At 46.7% G+C, this 17,911-nt stretch overlaps 1 protein-coding gene across 1 annotated transcript; it reads left to right on the plus strand.

Moving 5' to 3' along the window:
• Nucleotides 1-107: 107 nt before the first annotated feature.
• CEP41 (centrosomal protein 41) lies at nt 108-16,762 on the plus strand. Its single transcript, XM_054178900.1, has 11 exons — nt 108-190; nt 753-816; nt 2,970-3,017; nt 8,712-8,773; nt 10,126-10,195; nt 10,664-10,799; nt 12,117-12,271; nt 13,080-13,147; nt 14,532-14,646; nt 14,824-15,039; nt 16,341-16,762. Exons 1-11 carry the CDS (start codon nt 158-160, stop codon nt 16,478-16,480), a joined length of 1,107 nt encoding a protein of 368 aa, XP_054034875.1. The 5' UTR covers nt 108-157; the 3' UTR covers nt 16,481-16,762.
• Nucleotides 16,763-17,911: the final 1,149 nt, after the last annotated feature.

A 17,911-nucleotide genomic window follows, 5' to 3' on the forward strand; every position in this document is an offset into this window, starting at 1 on the left:
TCTCGCTCTCTAAGCGGGCGTCTGATTGGCTGCGGGCTCGACGTGAGGCCAATCAGGGCGGGGGTAGTTGCGGGGTGGGCCGGCAGAAGCCTCGCGGCGGGTGAGGAGGCGGGAGCGCGGGGAGTGGTAGTGAGGCTATTACGGCTGTTCAGGAAAGATGTCGAGCAGGAGAAGTGTTGGGAACCCAGAGGTGAGTTGAGGGGCCCTTTTCTTCGTCGCTCATCCTCTCGCCGGCGTGTTGGGGAGCTGAGGGAATTCGGGGGGGGGGCGGGCCGGGCCGGGGAGTGACGATGGTCTTGTCTCCTGAGAGGGGCCTAGGGGTCAGGGTCCTCAGCGGCCCCGGTGTCCCTGTGGGATGTGGGGAGCGGAAGGATTGGGATGCCCAAAGGATTGGAGGGGATTTTGGGGGCCTCACTGGATTAGTTCAGCTTCCAAAAGCAGAACTCGGGGTTGGACGGGAGGTTTCTTGGGGCTGCCAGAGCTGGTCCTGCTCCGGGTGTGTTGTGGGTGGAGAGAAGGGAGAGCAATTCGCCTTTTAAGGCTTTAAAGTGGCGGTTTGGCAGAGATTTAATACCGAGTTGGAGATTTGGAGCTTTGTCCTTCTGCCTGAGAGCAGAGGATGTCTGAGAGGATGCCTGTGGTCTCACTGCTCTTTTTGCTATCTCATAGAGCTTTTTTTTTTTTTTTTTTTCCTTTTAAACAATTTCATGGCTGTATTTTGACTTCCTGTCATGTCTTCCTTTTCCAACCAGTATTTAACTAAGCGCATTCCTCAGAATCCCAGATACCAACACATAAAGACCCGCCTCGATACTGGTAAGTAAAAGTATTGTTGGGTAAAACCCCCAAACATGGATGTAGAAAGACAGAAGAATGTACTGAGTGTCTTAACTTCCTCAGTCCTGATCTGCTTTACCTGTGCAGCAGTGTTGTGATTCTAGTCTGTCTCATCTGAGGATGTCAGGCTCTCTAGTGACAGAGTCCATAGAAGGTGCTGGTCTTGAAGTTTCTTTTGTAGGCTTTTCTTTTATAAACCAATATCTTAACAAGAGTGTAAATGTAGGTAATTATTTGAGGGATGTTGTTGGGGATTATGTGTTCTTAAAGTGATTGAATTGTATGCAGTAACACCTGACTACAGTATCATGGAATGATTTGGGTTGGAAGGGACCTTTAAAGCTCACTTAGTCAAACTCCCCTGCAGTCAGCAAGGACATCTGTAATTAGAGCAGGTTGCCTAGAGCCCCAAGAAACCTGATGGAATACTTCCAGGATTGGGGCATCTACCATCTCTCTGAGCAAGCTGGGATAGGGTTTGCCTACCCTCAGTGTAAAAATACTTCCTTCTCTTGAGTCCAAATATTCCTCTTTTAGTTTCAAACCATCACCCCTTGTTCTATCACAACAGGACCTTCTAAGAAGTCTGTCCTCAGATTTGGGTTTGGTCCCTTTAAGTCCTGAAAGGCCACCAGAAGGTCTCCCTGGAGCCCTCTCTTCTCCAGGCTGAACACCCCCAACTCTCTCGGCCTGGTCTCACAGCAGAGGGTTTCCAACCCTCCCATCTGGGAGGCCTCCTCTGGCCCTACTCCAACAGGCCCATGTCTCTCTTGAGGACTCTAGAGCTGGCCCCAGCAATGCAGGTGGGGTCTCAGCAGAACACAGCAGAGGGGCAGAATCCCCTCCCTGCCCATGCTGCTGGAGATCAGCCCAGGGCAGGCTGGCTCTGGGCTGTGAGCACACAGTGCCAGATCATGTGCAGCTTTTCACCCACCAGTACCCCCAAGTCCTTCTTCACAGGGCTGCTCTGCAGTCCTTCATCCCCGGTCTGGATTTATACTAGGGCTTGCCCTGGCCCAGCTGCAGGACCTTGCACATGGCTTTGTTGAACCTGGTGAGGTTCACACAAGCCCTCTTATCCAGGTTCCTCTGGATGGCATCTCATCCCTCAGGTGTGTTGTCAATGGCACCACTCAACATGGTGGTGTTGGCAAGCTTGCCGAGGAGGTAGTTAATCCCATTGTCCCTGTGTCACCAAGAAAGACATTAAACAGGACCTGTTTGATGGGGAAGGGTCAGCATGGCCACAGCTGTCAGTGAAGCAGTGTCAGAGACAAGATTTGAATCCCAGGCTCCTGATTTTAACTCCCTTGGAGAGATGCCTGTGATTTACTAAGTGACTTTCTGAAGGTGATGACTTTGGTTTCCAAATCATAGAATCATACAATTGTTTAGTTTGAAAAACACCTTTAAGTTTGTCAAGTCCAACCATAAACCCAGCACTACCAGGTCACCACTAAACCATGTCCCACAGCACCACATCTATACAGCTTTTAAACCCCTCCAGCTCCCTTCTCTACACAACAACCAATACTTTGGAGTAGAGAGAGCCCTTGGGGTGGAACTTGTCAATAGGGAGGACAATATGATGCTGGTTTTCTTGGAATGTCTTCTTTTTGACTAGCAGAATATGGTCACTTTTGCACCCTTTACTGAAAACCTTGTAAGATGGACTTTGTGTGTATTCAGCACAACAACTCAAACAGCACTGTAGAAGCTTTGAGCTCCTGCTGGTCTTGAATGCTTGCAGTCACTTCCTTAATGTGATGCGGAGGCTTTAAGGTGTTGAACGCTGCTCATTTCCAGAGGGAGCTGATAGCAAGGATCCTTTGACTGACTTGGCCACTGAACTCCACCTTCCTTGCAGGGAAAAAAAAAAGGGAAGAGAAATATTGATTTGTGGCTGCCTTGGTGAAAGAGGATCTACAACAAACATTTATTATCATGGTCTGATCATAGAATCATGGAATGGTTTGGGTTGGAAGAGATTTTAAAGACCATCTAGTTGCAATCCTACCATTCTCTTTTCCTTAGAAAAAGAATTAAGCCTTAATAGTGCTGAAGAAAATCACTAATTAAAAAGACAATTGCTATGAACCATTTGATTTATTTTTGTTTGTTTTTCATTGCAGGGAGCAGTTTAACAAAATACACTGAGAAGTTGGAAGAGATCAAAAGAAGTGAGTATCTGGAGTGCAGCAGACTGCAACTCATGGTGGGTCAGTTCATAGAATCACAGAATGGCTTGAGTTGGAAGGGATCTTAAAGGTCATCTAGTTCCAACCCCCCTGCCATGGGCAAGAGCACCTCCCAGTAGACCTCATAAGGCTCAAAGCCTCATCCATCTTGGTCTTAAAATGGTTCCAGGGATGAGGTCTCAGCAGCTTCTCTGGTTAACCTGTCCACTACCCTCATAGTAAAGAACTTTTGTTCAAAACTGAGAGACCCTCAAGGAGCTGGAGTGAATCCCAAGCTCTCAGATTGCTTGGAAGTCTTCATTCTTACTCCTACAGCCATTGACAGGAACAAACAGCAGAAACATGTAACAGTAGGATACAGAGATGCTTCTCCCTTGAGTCTTTGCTCAGCACCTTCCACTTTATCCTGCCCCTTCTCTGTCTCTTGCAGTGCTTTACAGATTTAACTTTTAAACCAAGCAGACAGCTCTAGGAGTCTTTCACAGACTCCCACCATGGGATTCAGCAGGGTCACCTATTACAGGCTGCCCAAGATCACAATGGCCAGATGGCTTTGGAATCTCTCCAGAAAAGGAGACTCCACAACTTCTCTGGGCAGCCTGCTCTGGGGCTCCCCCCACTCAGAGCAAAGAAGTTTCTCCTGATTGAATCTCCTGTGTCCCAGTTAGTGCCCACTGCCCCTTGTCCTGTCACTGGGTTCAGACAAGAGTTCAGACTTTTGCCCCCCACCATTTAGCTCTTGCTGAGCATTGATCTTTGCCAGGCTCAACAGCCCAGGGTCTGTCAGCCTTTCCTCTTCACAGAAGTGCTCCAGGCCTTTCTGCATCTTTGTACCTTCCTCTGGACTCTCTCCAGTAGTTCCCTGTTTCTTGAATTGAGGAGCCCAGAACTGGACCCAGGGGAAGTTCAATTGAGGAGGAGGAGAATCTCCCTCAACCTGCTGGCCACTCTCTTCATGTACTCAGATCCTTCTTTGTCCAATTTTTGTTGCTAAATGAAAACCAGGCAGGAAAAAGTTCTGTGGACTAAGAAAACTGCACTAGAGTCATCTGGAAAGACTCAGACTGTACTTCTGAGACTTTATTTCATTTATAGATAAAGACTTGAACTCTCCTTCCTTTGTAACAGTTTTGTGTAGTCAGATTTCTGTCAGAATACTCCAAGATAGGAAAAAGGAGAAGCTGATTCCTGTGAAAGTCATTGAGTTCACTTAAACATTGATAATTTCAAGACTTGAGGTTGTTCAGCCTGACAAAACACTTGATGATTTTCATTTCATCTAAATACTGATGTTTTAAAGACTTGAAGTTGTTGAGACTAACAGAACCCTTAATGATTCTTAATTCACTTTACCTTTTTCCCCTGCAAATAGGCTTTAAAAGATTTCTTCCTAATGAAGCTGATGTTTCCCACTTTGTTTTCTACTCTCAAGATTATTTTCACACACAGAACCAGGAAAGCTATTAAACCCCAAAGCTGTGCTTACTGACCTGAACAAAAGATTGTCCCCATTAATGAGGATTAATTAGGATTGTGACTGTCCAATTTCAGTTCTTAGCTCCACTTTCTGCAGTGGCACCATTCAGATGATAAGGGGAGGTCACTAATCTGTCACATGAATATATTTCTGCTCAGCTTTGTGCAGAAATTGTTGCTACTTTATTTGCTGTTTTTATTTCAACACCACAAATCTTTGGGGAAAACCACAGAGAATTGACCTTGCTTTCCAAAATCCTTTCATTGACTGAGTGGGATTTTGGTACTGAACACTTTTTATCAGGGCTGAAAATCTTGTTGTGTGGGTCTCGTTGGTTTCCAATCTCTGCTGTGAATCTGATTGTGTGCCCCGGTGAAGTCCTTTTGTTTAATTGTGGTTCTGGAGCTCAATTGAAGCTTTCTCATTCTCATTGGGCTGAATAGACACCTTGTGTTTCCAGGCAGTTCTGAAACTTCTCCCCCTTGATTTCTCATGGATAGATGACACCATTTGGACACCACTTTAAATACCCAGCACAGGCAACTCTCTGTCTCTTGTGTAAGGTGAGAGGGTGGGACCCAATACTGCTGTGGAATCTAAATGATAAGAGAGCTGGAACCACAATCATTTATCCTTTGGAGGCTTGATTTGAGGAGAGACACCAAGTCTCTTCACTTTCTCTGGTGTTGCTTCACTCATTCTTGAAGCCCTGAGGAACACCTCCTTGAATCCACAATAATTCCATTTTCAGACTGGTTCCCTGAAGCAAAAAATGTCTGAAAATCCCAATGGACCTTCCAGGACAGGACCAGGTAGGTTGTGTTGCTTTCATAGTCACAAGCAGAACGTCTGAGGTTTCTGGTAACTGCTGGGGGACTCCTGCAGGCATTCAGATTGGTCAGCTCCAAGTTGGGCTTTGTAATATCAAGTTTTGGGTTGATTTTTGTTGTTTATAGAAATAATTTTGGGTGGTAAAGGCAAATTCTATGTCATAAAGGTTTGTTCTGGGATAAATCATCACTGCTTGAAGTGGGAAGAACCCACCCAGCAGTATGAGCACTGTGACAAAGGTTCTGCTTTGTCAGTGTTTATCTACATCCAGCATTCCCTAAGCTTTGCTGCTTGTGGTTTTCCTTCTAAATTAAGTTCTATTTCTGTTTCTTTTTGGTTTTTGACATACCTAAAAGGCTCTTTTTGTCTGTGGCTGAGGGCTTTCAATCACTTGGATGCAGGCTACACAATAGGGTTTGTGTCAGGCTGATTAAATGGGCTGCATGAAGATAATTATTGCTGTTGTTTTTGAGTTGAAGGAAAGCTTTGTCAACCTGAGTTTGAGGCTTGAAACCAGCTGGGTTTGCAGGAACCATGAGGGTCATTTTTAAGTTAATGGATGTGCTGAAATCTGGTTTATGCACGGATTACGCTCTGGACCCATGGTCTGAGATGCACACTGGGGTATTTTGGGGTGTGTGTGCAGCAAGTAGATGCTTTGCAGCCTAATAAAAAAGTATGTAGGGTAAGGTGTTGAATCTGGGAGCTCTGCTTGCTCTGCATGCTGAAAATGAATTGATCCACCTCCTTAGGAAGAGGGAAGGGATGGGAATGAAAAGAGAAGTGAAGAGTCACAAATTCTCTCCTGTCTGTCCTGGTACCATGGGGAGAAGGGGAGAATCTTATCTGAGCAGAAAGTCTGTTGGGTCAGTGCATATTTTGGGAAGGAATCTCAACCTGCATCACATGGTTCCTTCCCTAAGACACATCAGACAGAGAGTTGCCATAAGCTAATTTGGTGGGATTTATTACTTTTTTTAATGTGGTGGTTACAGGACTAGGGATTGAAGCCCTTCCCCCTTCTCCCCCATCTTTCCCTTCCTGCAGCTGGTTCAGCAGATGGTTTTAGAGGATTTAGAATTGCTTAACTGGCTGGATTTGCTAAAGGTCCTGTTCTCTGTTGTGAGCCCTCTTAGCTGAACAGCTGGAGAGACACTGGTTTTGAATATAGAATCATGGAATCACAGAATAGGTTGGGTTGGAAGGGACCTTTCAAGGTCATCAAGTCCAACACCCCCCTGCAGTGGGCAGGCACATCTGCAACTAGTGCATGTTGTTCAGAGCTCCAAACTGTTGGGAAATGGTTTGAACATCTGTGCAAGTTAGGCCTTGAAGGATTTTCTGTTATTAATATAGCAATGGAGTAGGAGTTGTGGAAAAGTTTTGATGCTTGGTATGATGAAGTCAAGCTGCCCTTGAGAAGGAAGGCAAACAAGATAAGAAGTAGGTGAAGATCTGGGAAAAAGGGCAATTAGGAAATTCCACAGAGTAGTGAAAATAATGATGTAACCTTTTAGAAAGTAACCAATAGTGTGTGTTAAATTAGAATAGAATTAACTATGTATAAGATAACACTATAAATAAGGAAGTGTGGAACAATAAAGTTGAAGCTTGCTTATCAATCATATTGATTGCTGCGAGTCTTTCCCTCACCCTCCTCGCCGATGGACTTCTCTTCCCGACACAAACAACCAGACCTAGAACAGCTCTGGGGGATGGGGCATCTACCATCTCTCTGGGCAACCTAGGCCAGGGTCTCACCATTCTCAGTGTAAAAATGTCTTCCTTCTAGTCTAGATCTCCCTCTTTTAGTTCATCACCCCTTGTCTTGTCACAACAGGCCCTGCTGAAAGTTTGTCCATACCTTATTTGGCCCTTTAAGTACTGAAAGAAATTTTTCCTCATGAGGGTGGTGGAGTATTGGAACAGGTTGCCCAGAGAAGTTGAGAAGGCTCCAAGCCTGGCAGTGTTCAAGGCCAGGCTGGAAGGAGCCTTGAGAAACTTGGTCTAGTAGGAAGTGTCCCTGCTTATGGAAGGGGAGTTGGAACTAGATGAACTTCAAGGTCCCTTCCAACCCAAACCATTCTAGGATTCTATGAAAAGCCACCAGAAGGTCTTTCCAGCACCTTCTGTTGTGCAGGCTGAGCAAGCTCTCCAGTAGTTACTGAAAATGTTAGGAAAATAGAAACTTTGGGGTTTTTTTTCAATTTTGTTTTAAAAAATAAGAATCTGTGACTTCAGAGGTGGAGCCTGGCAAAGGAGGAGGAAAATTGAGGAGCGCTTTTATTTTCTGAGAGAGCTTAGATTTGTTAGAGCAGGGCTTCAAGGGTTGGGTGCAGAACTCATGTTGCAGCTGCAGGGCCCGAGATGGAAGGAATTTTCGTCGCCTTTGGCTTCCCCTGACAGTTCAGGGTTGTTCTTTTGTGTATTTTTTTCCCCTCCTCTGCTCTCTCTAGCTGTGTATTTCCCAAAGGACAAGGCTTCTGTTACTCCCCATGGGAGGCTATTTCATATCAAGATGTTCCTTCCGATACTCATCTTTTCTCTCCTGCTCCATACACCCTTTTGTTGCATGTTAGAAGGCTTCTCTCTTTCTCCTGTGTTTATACATCTCAAGTATCTGGATACCATCAGGCTTCCATCCTTGTCAGCACTTACTTAGGGCTCTTAATCTCTGCTTTACTTCTTTGCCAGTCATCCCCCTTGTTTTTCTTACTACCTAAGCTTTGTCTTCAGGATTAAGATCCAATTAGGCCAGTTTCTCCACAGCAATTACATGTGCTTTGAGCTGGTGTCCACGCTGGTCTGCTGTTCAATTTTCTGCCTTAAACAACTTCTGTCAATTATTCATTCCTTTAGACATCAGCAGATTGTAGGAATCAAAATATAAAGCAAGTAAACATGAAGTTTTTTAATTAGTAGGTTTAAACATCCATATTTAGCTTAGTATTTGAAGGATGCAGTGCCCCTATGCTCTGATTCTGCTGTGACTGACCCGAATTAAATCTTTGAAGAGGTTTTGCATCCATAGCAGCCTTCAAATTACACCAGGCAAGATGATAAATTCATGAAACTGCTTCTTGCCCCCAGCCAGAGCAGAAAACACAAAGTAAAGCATCTTTAAACCTAAAGGCAACTAAATCTGCTTCCTCTACTGGACAAAATCTCTTTAAAACTGGTATTACTTTTCATAATGCCCTCAGGTTTCCTGCTCCCATCCTTCAGCACTGTCTTAGCACCCTGAAATCCTGCCTTGCTGGGGAGGAGACTTGATGAGAATAGCTGAAACTAAGCCCATTACCTGGTATTTGCAAAAGCTGGGAATTAACTGAAAATTCACGTTGTCCTCTTCTGTTTTCTTCTTGAAGATTACAGGTACAAAAAGGATGAGCTGTTTAAAAGGCTGAAAGTGACAACTTTTGCCCAGTTGGTATGTATAGATCCCTCTCTGGCCTCTCAAAGTTATCTTTTATCAATATTTTTTTAAACTGTTATCAATAAGTTTCATCATCATCACATCAGCATTTTGGCTTTGTCCAAAGCTTTCTCTATAGTTATGTAGCCTTAATACTTAATTCCTTTGTATCAACTTCTTGCCCCCAGGTTTCTCTCAATAAAATCAAACCATTTTTCAGAGCAGTCAAATGCACTGAGTTGTCAAACTGAAGTTTGTGATGACTCTGAAATTTGTGCTTTTTTTTTTTTTTTTTGGTCCATTAACTTAAGAGGATTTTCAAGCTTCTTAAAACAAGGCTACATCAAGTAGCACTCAAATCTGCTCTCATCAAGCTGTGTGTCAGGTAGACAGAGGCCAAACTCCTCCCTGACAGTGAGTTTAACAGCAGAGGGTGGGAAGGCTGTAACTTGAAGGCTTTCTGCTTGTCTTTTAATTTAAAAGTAATGAATCAAAATGTTAAAAAATGGAAAAAGCTAGAAAAATGGAAAAGCTAGAAAAAGACAAGCTACTTTCTAAGGGAAGGAAAAGGAAGATTCAACTTGGAGGTGTTGAAGGAGTGGGATTCTTCAGGCTCATATCTTGACTTCCCCCAGGTTAAGAACAGGGTGACTCAGTGGTGTGGTGAACTGATGCAGTACCTGAATATCTCCAGTCTGCTCTCACAAACCAGTTAACCTGTGTGATATTTAGCCAGGGTGGTGTACACTCTGAAATGTTTCAGCTACATAAATCTAGAATCAGAGTGGGTTGCGTTGGAAGGGACCTTTCAAGGGCATCCAGTCCAACCCCCCTGCACTTATCAGGGACACCTGCAACTAGAGCAGGTTGCTCAGCCCCAAGAAACCTGACCTGGAGTGGTTCCAGGAATGGGACATCTACCACCTCTCTGGGGAACCAGGGCTAAGGTCTCGCCACCCTCAGTGTAAAAAAGTCTTCCTTCTCTCTAGCCTAGAGAGTTTGAAGCCATCACCCCTTGTCCACAACAGGCCCTGCTAAAAGATTATCCCCATCTTTCTAAGAGGTCCAAAAGCACCCTGGTGCTTGAATTTGCCAGCACCACACATCTGCTTTTCTTCATTCTAAGGATGAGTCTTCTTTCTTTTGTGGTTTGGTTTTTTGTGTGCTTGTTTTTGTTTGTCTGTTTGTTTGGTTTTGTTTTGGGGTGTGTGTTTGTTTGTTTTTCTTCTACAATAATAAAACTTGCAGTATAAATTCTTGTGAGTTAAAGCTGGGTTTGGCTTGAGGGTTGTTTTTGCTAAAGCTGATCCCTGCTGACACCAGTACATGCCTATCACAGTATCTCTGCTTGCTTTTGTTCCCTGCAGGTCATCCAGGTTGCCTCTTTATCTGATGAAACCCTAGAAGTGACAAATGAGGAGATACAGAAGCTGGAAGGTAACAAGATTTATTGTAAGCACAAAGAGAAAAAGCTGTAGATTGCTGTCTCATGATGAACTGTATCCTGACAGACATAGCTGAGTATTCTGTGAGCCTTTTAATCAGGAGGGGAAAAATAACTTGACCTGTGGCCTGCAGCCACTTTGGGAACAGAAACACTCCTTAAACGAAGGCTGGCAAGTAAGATAGGCCTTGTGCTGCCAGGTTTATTGTAGTAACTCAGTAGATACCGTGCATCAAGAATTAAATCTTTATTGAATTCTTCAGATGGGTTCTTGAGCCCTTAAAAAATCCTATGTCCCTTTATTATTTCAATATGAGGCCCAGGGTAAGTCCCCCTTGTAAGAGGATGAAGATAAGGCTGTCTTTGAGAGGCACTATCTTCTAAGGATAGAAACTGCCCTCAAAACCTGCTTGTTGATTTCCTGTAGCACTTGAACTCTCTGCACCCTGTTCTCTCCCCAGATGCTGATTCTGCCTCTCCAGATGCAGAAGTCACAGGAGGGACAAATGGGAAAGGAAGCCCTGATGGGTCACCTAGTCCAGTCCTGTTCCTAAACAGCACAGGAACTGGGGACTCCCATAGGTCCACGCTGCAAAGGTGCCTCACAGTAACACCATTTTCTTCCTCTCCTAGCACACAATTAGTCTTATCCAGCTACTTCTTTTGAATTGGGAAGAAGTGGCTTTATGTTGCCCTTCTCATTAAAGCCTGATTTGCGGGTCTGGAGATGTCAGTGAGAGAGAGTTTTGGCAGGTTTTGCTTTCTTAATGAGTTTGGTTTGCAACCAAACACTGTTGCTACTTGATGAGTGTCTAAATGGCTGACAAGAAAATCATAGGATTATAGAATTGCTTTGGTTGGCAAAGACCTTTTAGATCCTCTGAGTAGTAATCATTAACCCAGCACTGACAGGTCCCCATTAAACCATGGCCCTCAGCATCACGTCTACATGGCTTTTCGATCCCTTCAGGGATGGGAATTCACCACTCACCTGGGAAGCCTGTTCCTGGGCTTGACAACCCTTCTGGGGAAGAAATTGTATCTCCTGTCCTACCTAAACTTGAAGGAAAGATGTTGGTGGGATTCAATCCATGCCCTTGGATAAAAGAATCCATGTTATTAACTTCTCTGGTAAACTCAGAAGTGTGCCTTCCTGCTGACCTGGACAGATTGTCCCATGATTCAGAACAAGAGTCCAATTCCCAAACCCACCACTTGACTAGTCAAGGTCAGAGATACTGTAAGAGGAAGCTTTGTCTCAGCCCTTCTCTTGCTGTACCTGAGCAAATGGGAGACCTTACTGTTCCCTACAGCTACCTGAAAGGAGGCTGGGGTGTGGTGGGGGTTGGTCTCTTCTCCCTGGTAACAGATGATAGAATGAGAGGAAATGGCCTGGAATTGTGCCAGGAGAGGTTTAGGTTGGATATTAGGAAAAATTTCTTCACTGAATTAGTGGTCAGGCATTGGAACAGGCTGCCTAGGGAGGTGGTGGAGTCCCCACCCATGGAGGTGTTCAAGAAACGTGTGGACGTGGCACTTTGGGACACAGTGTAATGGCCGTGGTGGTGCTAGGTTGAAGGTTGGACTTGATGATCTTAGAGGTTTCTTCCCACTGAAACAATTTTATGATTCTAAATGTTAACAGAAAGGTTGGCCATCACCATCAAAATCATCAATTCAGTGACCACAAAGTATCTGGATTTTTCTGTTCATGTCATGATCTAGAACTGCAGCTCACCGAGGCAGGACCAGGGCAGCCCGCCATGCAGCGCAGCACGTCCCCCCCCCTGCCCCAAGACAGTTCTTACTCTCCCGAGAGGCTGGTGTGGTGTGGGGGGAAACCTGCTGCAGCAGAAGTGCTTTCACCAGAGGGAGGGAGGTGCTGAATCAGGTGGGCTTGTTCTTCTCTTGCAGCGTGATAAGTGGTGTTGGTGAAATGGATATAGAAAAAGAAGACACTCCAAAGAAAGTGGACACTCAGGCTAAAGACCTGCCCTATCCTGACTGCCCCTTCCTGCTCCTGGATGTACGAGACCGAGACGAGTATGACCAATGTCACATTGTTGGAGGTGAGGAAGCCAGAACCCCACAGCAGCCCAGTGTCAGCTGGGGTCTCCCTTTGGCTTTTTCACAGAATCCCAGCATGGTAGGGGTTGGAAGGAACCTCTGGAGATCATCCAGTCCAACGACTCTGCTAAAGCAGGGGCACCCCAGCAGGTTGCCGAGGACCACAATGGCCAGGAGGGGTTGGAATCTCTCCGGAGAAGGAGACTCCGTAACCTCTCTGGGCAGCCTGCTCTGGTTGCTGCCAGTGGAGGCTCCTGGCATCCAGTTTGTGCCCCTTGTCCTGTCAAGGGGCACCACTGAGATGAGTCTAGCCACGTCCTCTTGGCCCCACTGTTCCTTCAGCTCTTGTGGAGCACTGAGAAGATTCACTTCTCAGGCTGCTCTTCTCCAGGTTCAGCAGCCCCAGGGCTCTCAGCCTTTCCTCCTCACAGAGATGCTCCAGGCCTCTCAATGTCTTTGGAGCCTCCACTTCACTCTCTCTAGTGGTTTCCTGTCTCTCTTGAACTGGGGAGCCCAAAACTGGACCCAGTACCCCAGCTGTGGCCTCACTAGGGCAGAGAGGACAGAGAATTTGAGTCAGTTTCTGGCTGGCTTAATTGTTTTTTTCCAAGGTGGTCATCACTTGGGTACAGAGCACTCCCAGTGCTAATCCAGTAAACCATCTTGCCTGGATAGGGATGGGGGGAATCCAGGCTGGTTTTAGTTCCTTATTGAGTGGGTGTTTGAGTCTGTTGAACTCTTAAGAAGCTGTGTCCTGGATGCTGTTTATCCACTGTTTGATTTTTCACTCTTGTTTTTTGTCCTCTGCAGCACATTCGTACCCCATTGCAACGCTGTCTAGAACCATGAACCCCTACACAAATAGTATTCTGGAATATGTATCCTTGACCTACAGAGTACTGGCTGGAAAAATGATTGGGGGATGTTGGTGAGGACTTCCAAAGGCAATTTGAGCTGTAGAAATCACTGTGTCCAGGATAATGTCTAACCAACAGAAATGGAGATTTCAAAGAGGAGGGGAGGTCCTTTAGGCTGCCTGTGATTACCTGGTGTGGCTCCACTTGCCACCATCAGATGACAGAGTCACAAAATTTCAGCATGGTGGGGTTTGGCAGGAACCTCAGGGGATCGTCCAGTTGAACCCTTCTGCTGAAGCAGGGTCACCCACAGCAGGTTCCCCAGGGCCATAATGGCCAGGTGTGGTTGTAATCTCTCCAGAGGAGACTGCACAGCCTCTCTGGGCAGCCTGCTCCAGGGCTCCACCACTTTCGCAGCAAAGAAATTTCTCATGTTCAGATGGAGCCTCCTGGGTTCCAGTTTGTGGCCATTGCCCCTTGTCCTGTCACTGGGCACCACTGACAAGAGTCTGGCCATATCCTCTTGTCCCCCACCCTTGAACTCTTGCTAAGCATTGAGCAGATCCTCTCTCAGGCGGCTCTTTTACAGGCTCAACAGCCCCAGGGCTCTCGGCCTTTCCTCCTCACAGAGATACTCCAGGCTCCTCAGCATCTTCATGGCCCTTCACTAGACTCCAGTAATTCCCTGTCTTCTGAACTGGGGAGCCCAGACACCAGATTCTATTTCTCAAGGCTGTAAAACCTCTTGACTGTTGGGAGCTTCCTGAATTTGGCATTTCTTGGCTTCTTGCTGCTGGAAGGCAAAGTCACACCTGATCACCTGTTCTCTGTTGTTACTGAAGCACTGGGCTCCTTGAAGGATGCCTTGACCACATCCTTTTCACTTCCTCTAAGCACTTTGATGGGAATTGGCTTTTCTCTGGAGGACACAAAGAGGATTATTAGCATTAGGCTCTTAATTTCCCAGGTTGTTAAGCTTGTGATTGCTGCACGGGAGAGGGGAGGTTGTAACAAGCACCTTCATCTGAGTAACCTCCAAAATGGTGAGCACTTGCTGCAGGGCCTGCACTCCAGTGGAGACTAGACTGTGTCCTTCATCTTTAAAGCTCCAGAAAAGGGAAGATCTTCCTGCCTGATGCTCACAAATCAGCTAGGGAGTGTCTAAGCCTCCAGTCCTACCTGCTTGGGTCTCATTTTCTTTCTAGAAGATATTAACCCTAGAATCATAGAGTCACAGAATGATTTGGGTTGGCAGGACCTCTAGAGGTCATCCATTCCAACGGCCTTACAGTAAGCAGGGACATCCCCAACTAATCAGGCTGCACAGAGCCACATCAAGCCCGACCTTGTATGACTCCCTTAAGTCACCTTAAGTTGACAAATAAATCCTGAGCTCCTCTCTCAGAAAAATGCCCATGGAAAAATTATCATTTTATATGACAACGATGAGAGGTTGGCCAGTCAAGCTGCCACAACCATGTGTGAGAGGGGCTTTGAGAACTTGTTCATGTTGTCTGGAGGTAAGTGAGCATGGGCAGGGTTTCCTGAGATCTCAGCTGGGTGGGTCAAGAGCAAGGCTTGTGTGAGCTGGAGGTTGGAAAGAGCTGGATATTCAGCTCTGTTTTATTTGTGACTGGTCACATCAGTGACCCCATGTCAGCTGGTGGTCGCCGATCACGTGTGACCTCTCTCTGCAGGCCTGAAGGTCCTTGCACAGAAGATCCCTGAAGGTCTCATCACCGGCTCACTCCCTGTGTCCTGTCAGGTGACAACTCTCACTGGCTCTGCCCGAAGGAAGCCCTCTCTCAAAGTGCCACCCACACGTGCTGAGAATAAATGGAGGTTTTCTGCAGATGATCTCCAAAAGATCAAGTACTACCTGGAAGAGGAGCACATGCCTTCAGACACTGCCAGTAAGACTCCAGGACAAATGCAGTGGCTGCTTTCTGCAGCTCTTGAGCCTGAAGCACTTCTCTGTTTTGTTCTTTGCACTCTGACATTGCTAGGAGAAGGCTTTTTCTCCAGCCTGACTCAGAAAATGTACCCAATCCTGGTTTTACTGGTGATAAGATCCTCAGATTCTGAGGCCTCCACAGCTAGGTAGAGACAGCCCAGAGCCCTGCACTGAGTTATCGATAGGACCAATCTTTCAATGAGAGCTGGAGAGCCAGCAAAGGCCACCAGCTCATCTGTGTGCTATGGAAGTGTTTGGTTGGAAGAGACCTGTAAGATCATCCAGTCCAGCACTGCCAAATTGCCACTAAGCCATGTCCCTGGGCACCACATCTACATGGTTTTGAAAGCCCTCCAACGTGGGGACTCCACCACTGCCCTGGGCAGCCTGGCCCAGACCTTGACAACCCATTTTGGGAAGAAATTATTCCTTGTGTTCAACCTAAACCTCCCCTTAGACAGCCTAAGGCCACTTCCTCTTGTCCAATCACTTCTTCCTTGGGAGAAGACACCAACCCCCACCTGGCTCTAGCCTCTTTTCAGGGAGTTGTAGAGAGCCAGAAGGTCTCCCCTCAGCCTCCTTTTCTCCAGGCTGAACAATCTCCATTCTGTGAGCTGCTCCTCACCAGACCTGTTCTTCAGACCCTTCATTAGCTTTGTTGCCCTTCTCTGGATACGCTCCAGCACTTCAATGTCTTGGAGTGAGAGCCCCCTAAACTGAACCCAGGATTTGAGGTGTGGCCTCACCAGTGCTGGAAGTGTCATAGAGTCATAGAATGGCTTAGATTGGAAGAGACCTTAAGGATCATGTGGTTTCAACCCCCCTGCCATATGCAGGGGCACCTCCCACTAGACCATGTTGCTCAAAGCCTTATCCAGCCTGGTCTGAAACACTTCCAGGGATGAGCTGTCCACAAGTCCTCTGGGCGGCCTGTTCCAGCGTCTCACCACTCTCATGGTGAAGGACTTCTTCCTAATGTCCAATCTAAATCCATCCTGCTCTAGTTTCATACCATTGCCCCTTGTTCTGTCACCACATGACCTTACCAAGAGTCCCTCCCCAGCTTTCTTGCAAGCCCTCTTCAGATACTGGAAGGTTGCTGTAAGGTTTCCCTGGAGCCTTCTCTTCCCCGGGCTGAACAGGCCAAACTCCCTCAGTCTGCCCTTGCAACAGGAATGCTGTAGCCTTGTGACCATCTTTGTGGCCTCCTCGTATTGCATCACCCACACAGCTTCTAACCTTTGGGTTTCTTTCCCCCAGGCCGGCTGAGCCGTGGCTCTTCAGGCCGTGACTCCAAGGTGACCACCGTGAGGAGCAGCTCCAGTCTCCCCAGCTCTGCCGGATCCCTCACCACCCGCTCGCTCGGCAGGAGCAACCTCCAGCACAGGCCATGGAAATAAACAGTGCAGTGATGTCTTCTACTAAGTGAACAGGGAGGTTCTGGGACCCGCAAGCAGGGCTGCCTGGTTTTACAGGGACTCCATGGAGACAGGCAGTGGTGGTTTATAAATGGCAGCTGGGGTGCGGCAGGGGGAGCTGGAGTGGCTGTTCCATAGAACCAGGAATGGTCTCTCTGGCAAGGCTGACCTTGAGGGGCAACCTCAGGACAATCTCATTTTATAGGAGATGGAGGAAACTGGTAGTAAAGCCTGTGACCAGTAGAAAATGTGAAGCTTCTAGTTCACACATACACACATACTCCTGTGTTGTGTCCAAAACCACGGACTGTGAGTAGAAGACACACAAAGGTAAAAATGGGGCCAGAAAACATCTGGGAACAAAAATCTTGGTGTTTTGTAGCAGACAAATCAGCAACTTGCCAAAATACGGGAGAGAAGATTCTATAACGTTGTGGGGTTTGGGTTTTTGTTCGTTTGGTGGTTGTTTTTTTAATTAATTTATGTTAATGAGAAGTATTTGTAATAAAGATGGTTTTGGAGGTAAGGTCCACTATGGCACCACAAACTGACAGCTGCCTTTTCTCCTGGCCAGATTGTGAGACAGTGTTTGGGAGCTGGAGGAGAAATAACTCTGCCCTCTCTTTAGTGTCTAGAAGGTTTGGCTTCTTACTGCTGCTTCTGCTTCATCCCTTGCTGTGGTGTTGTGTGGTGGGCTTTGTCCTAAATAAGAGTAAGGCCTCCACATGTGCTGAGAAGGGGGTTTTTATCCCCTATATCTTCCTTCAAAAATCACCTGCTGGTGCTCCTCTTCTTGGGGAGCAGGCAGTGTCTCCAGAATTCCACTGTAAACCAGTGCACCCCCTGGAAAAGGTGCAGTAAAGGGCTACAAAGATGCTGAGGGGACTGGAACACCTCTCATGAAGACAGACTGAGAGGAGTGGGGCTTTTCAGTCTGGAAAAGAGAAGAATGAGGTGGGATCTCATAAATGCTTCTAAATACTCAAAGGAGGATGGAAGCAGTCTCTTCAGTGGTGCTCAGTGATGGGACAAGGGGCAATGGGCACAAATTGAACATAAGAAACTACGTATAGGCATGAGGAGGAACTTCTTTAATTCAAGGGTGGGAGCCCTGGAGCAGGTAGCCCAGAGAGGTGGTGGAGTCTCCATCTCTGGAGACACTCAAAACCCACCTGGATACGATCCTGTGTGACCTTCTCTAGGTGAACCTGCCTTGGCAGGGGGTTGAACTTGATCTCCAGAGGTCACTTCCAACCCCTAATATTCTGTGATTCTGTTTCCTCCTTTTCTGACCTGCCAGAGCAGGTGGCTGATCACTGGACTTTCAGAACAGCAGCTTACCCAGGATCACAATGGCCAGGTGGGGTTGGAATCCCTCCAGAGAGGGAGACTCCACACTCTCTCTGGGCAGCC

The sequence above is a fragment of the Dryobates pubescens genome, chromosome Z (assembly GCF_014839835.1).
Source record: "Dryobates pubescens isolate bDryPub1 chromosome Z, bDryPub1.pri, whole genome shotgun sequence".
NCBI lineage: Eukaryota > Metazoa > Chordata > Aves > Piciformes > Picidae > Dryobates > Dryobates pubescens.

Coding starts and splice junctions, on each gene's coding strand:
- CEP41 (XM_054178900.1), top strand. CDS start 158: ATGTCGAGCAGGAGAAGTGTTGGGAACCCAGAG. Junction 8,774..10,125: donor TGACAACTTTTGCCCAGTTG/GTATGTATAGAT, acceptor TGTTCCCTGCAG/GTCATCCAGGTTGCCTCTTT. Junction 10,196..10,663: donor GGAGATACAGAAGCTGGAAG/GTAACAAGATTT, acceptor TTCTCTCCCCAG/ATGCTGATTCTGCCTCTCCA.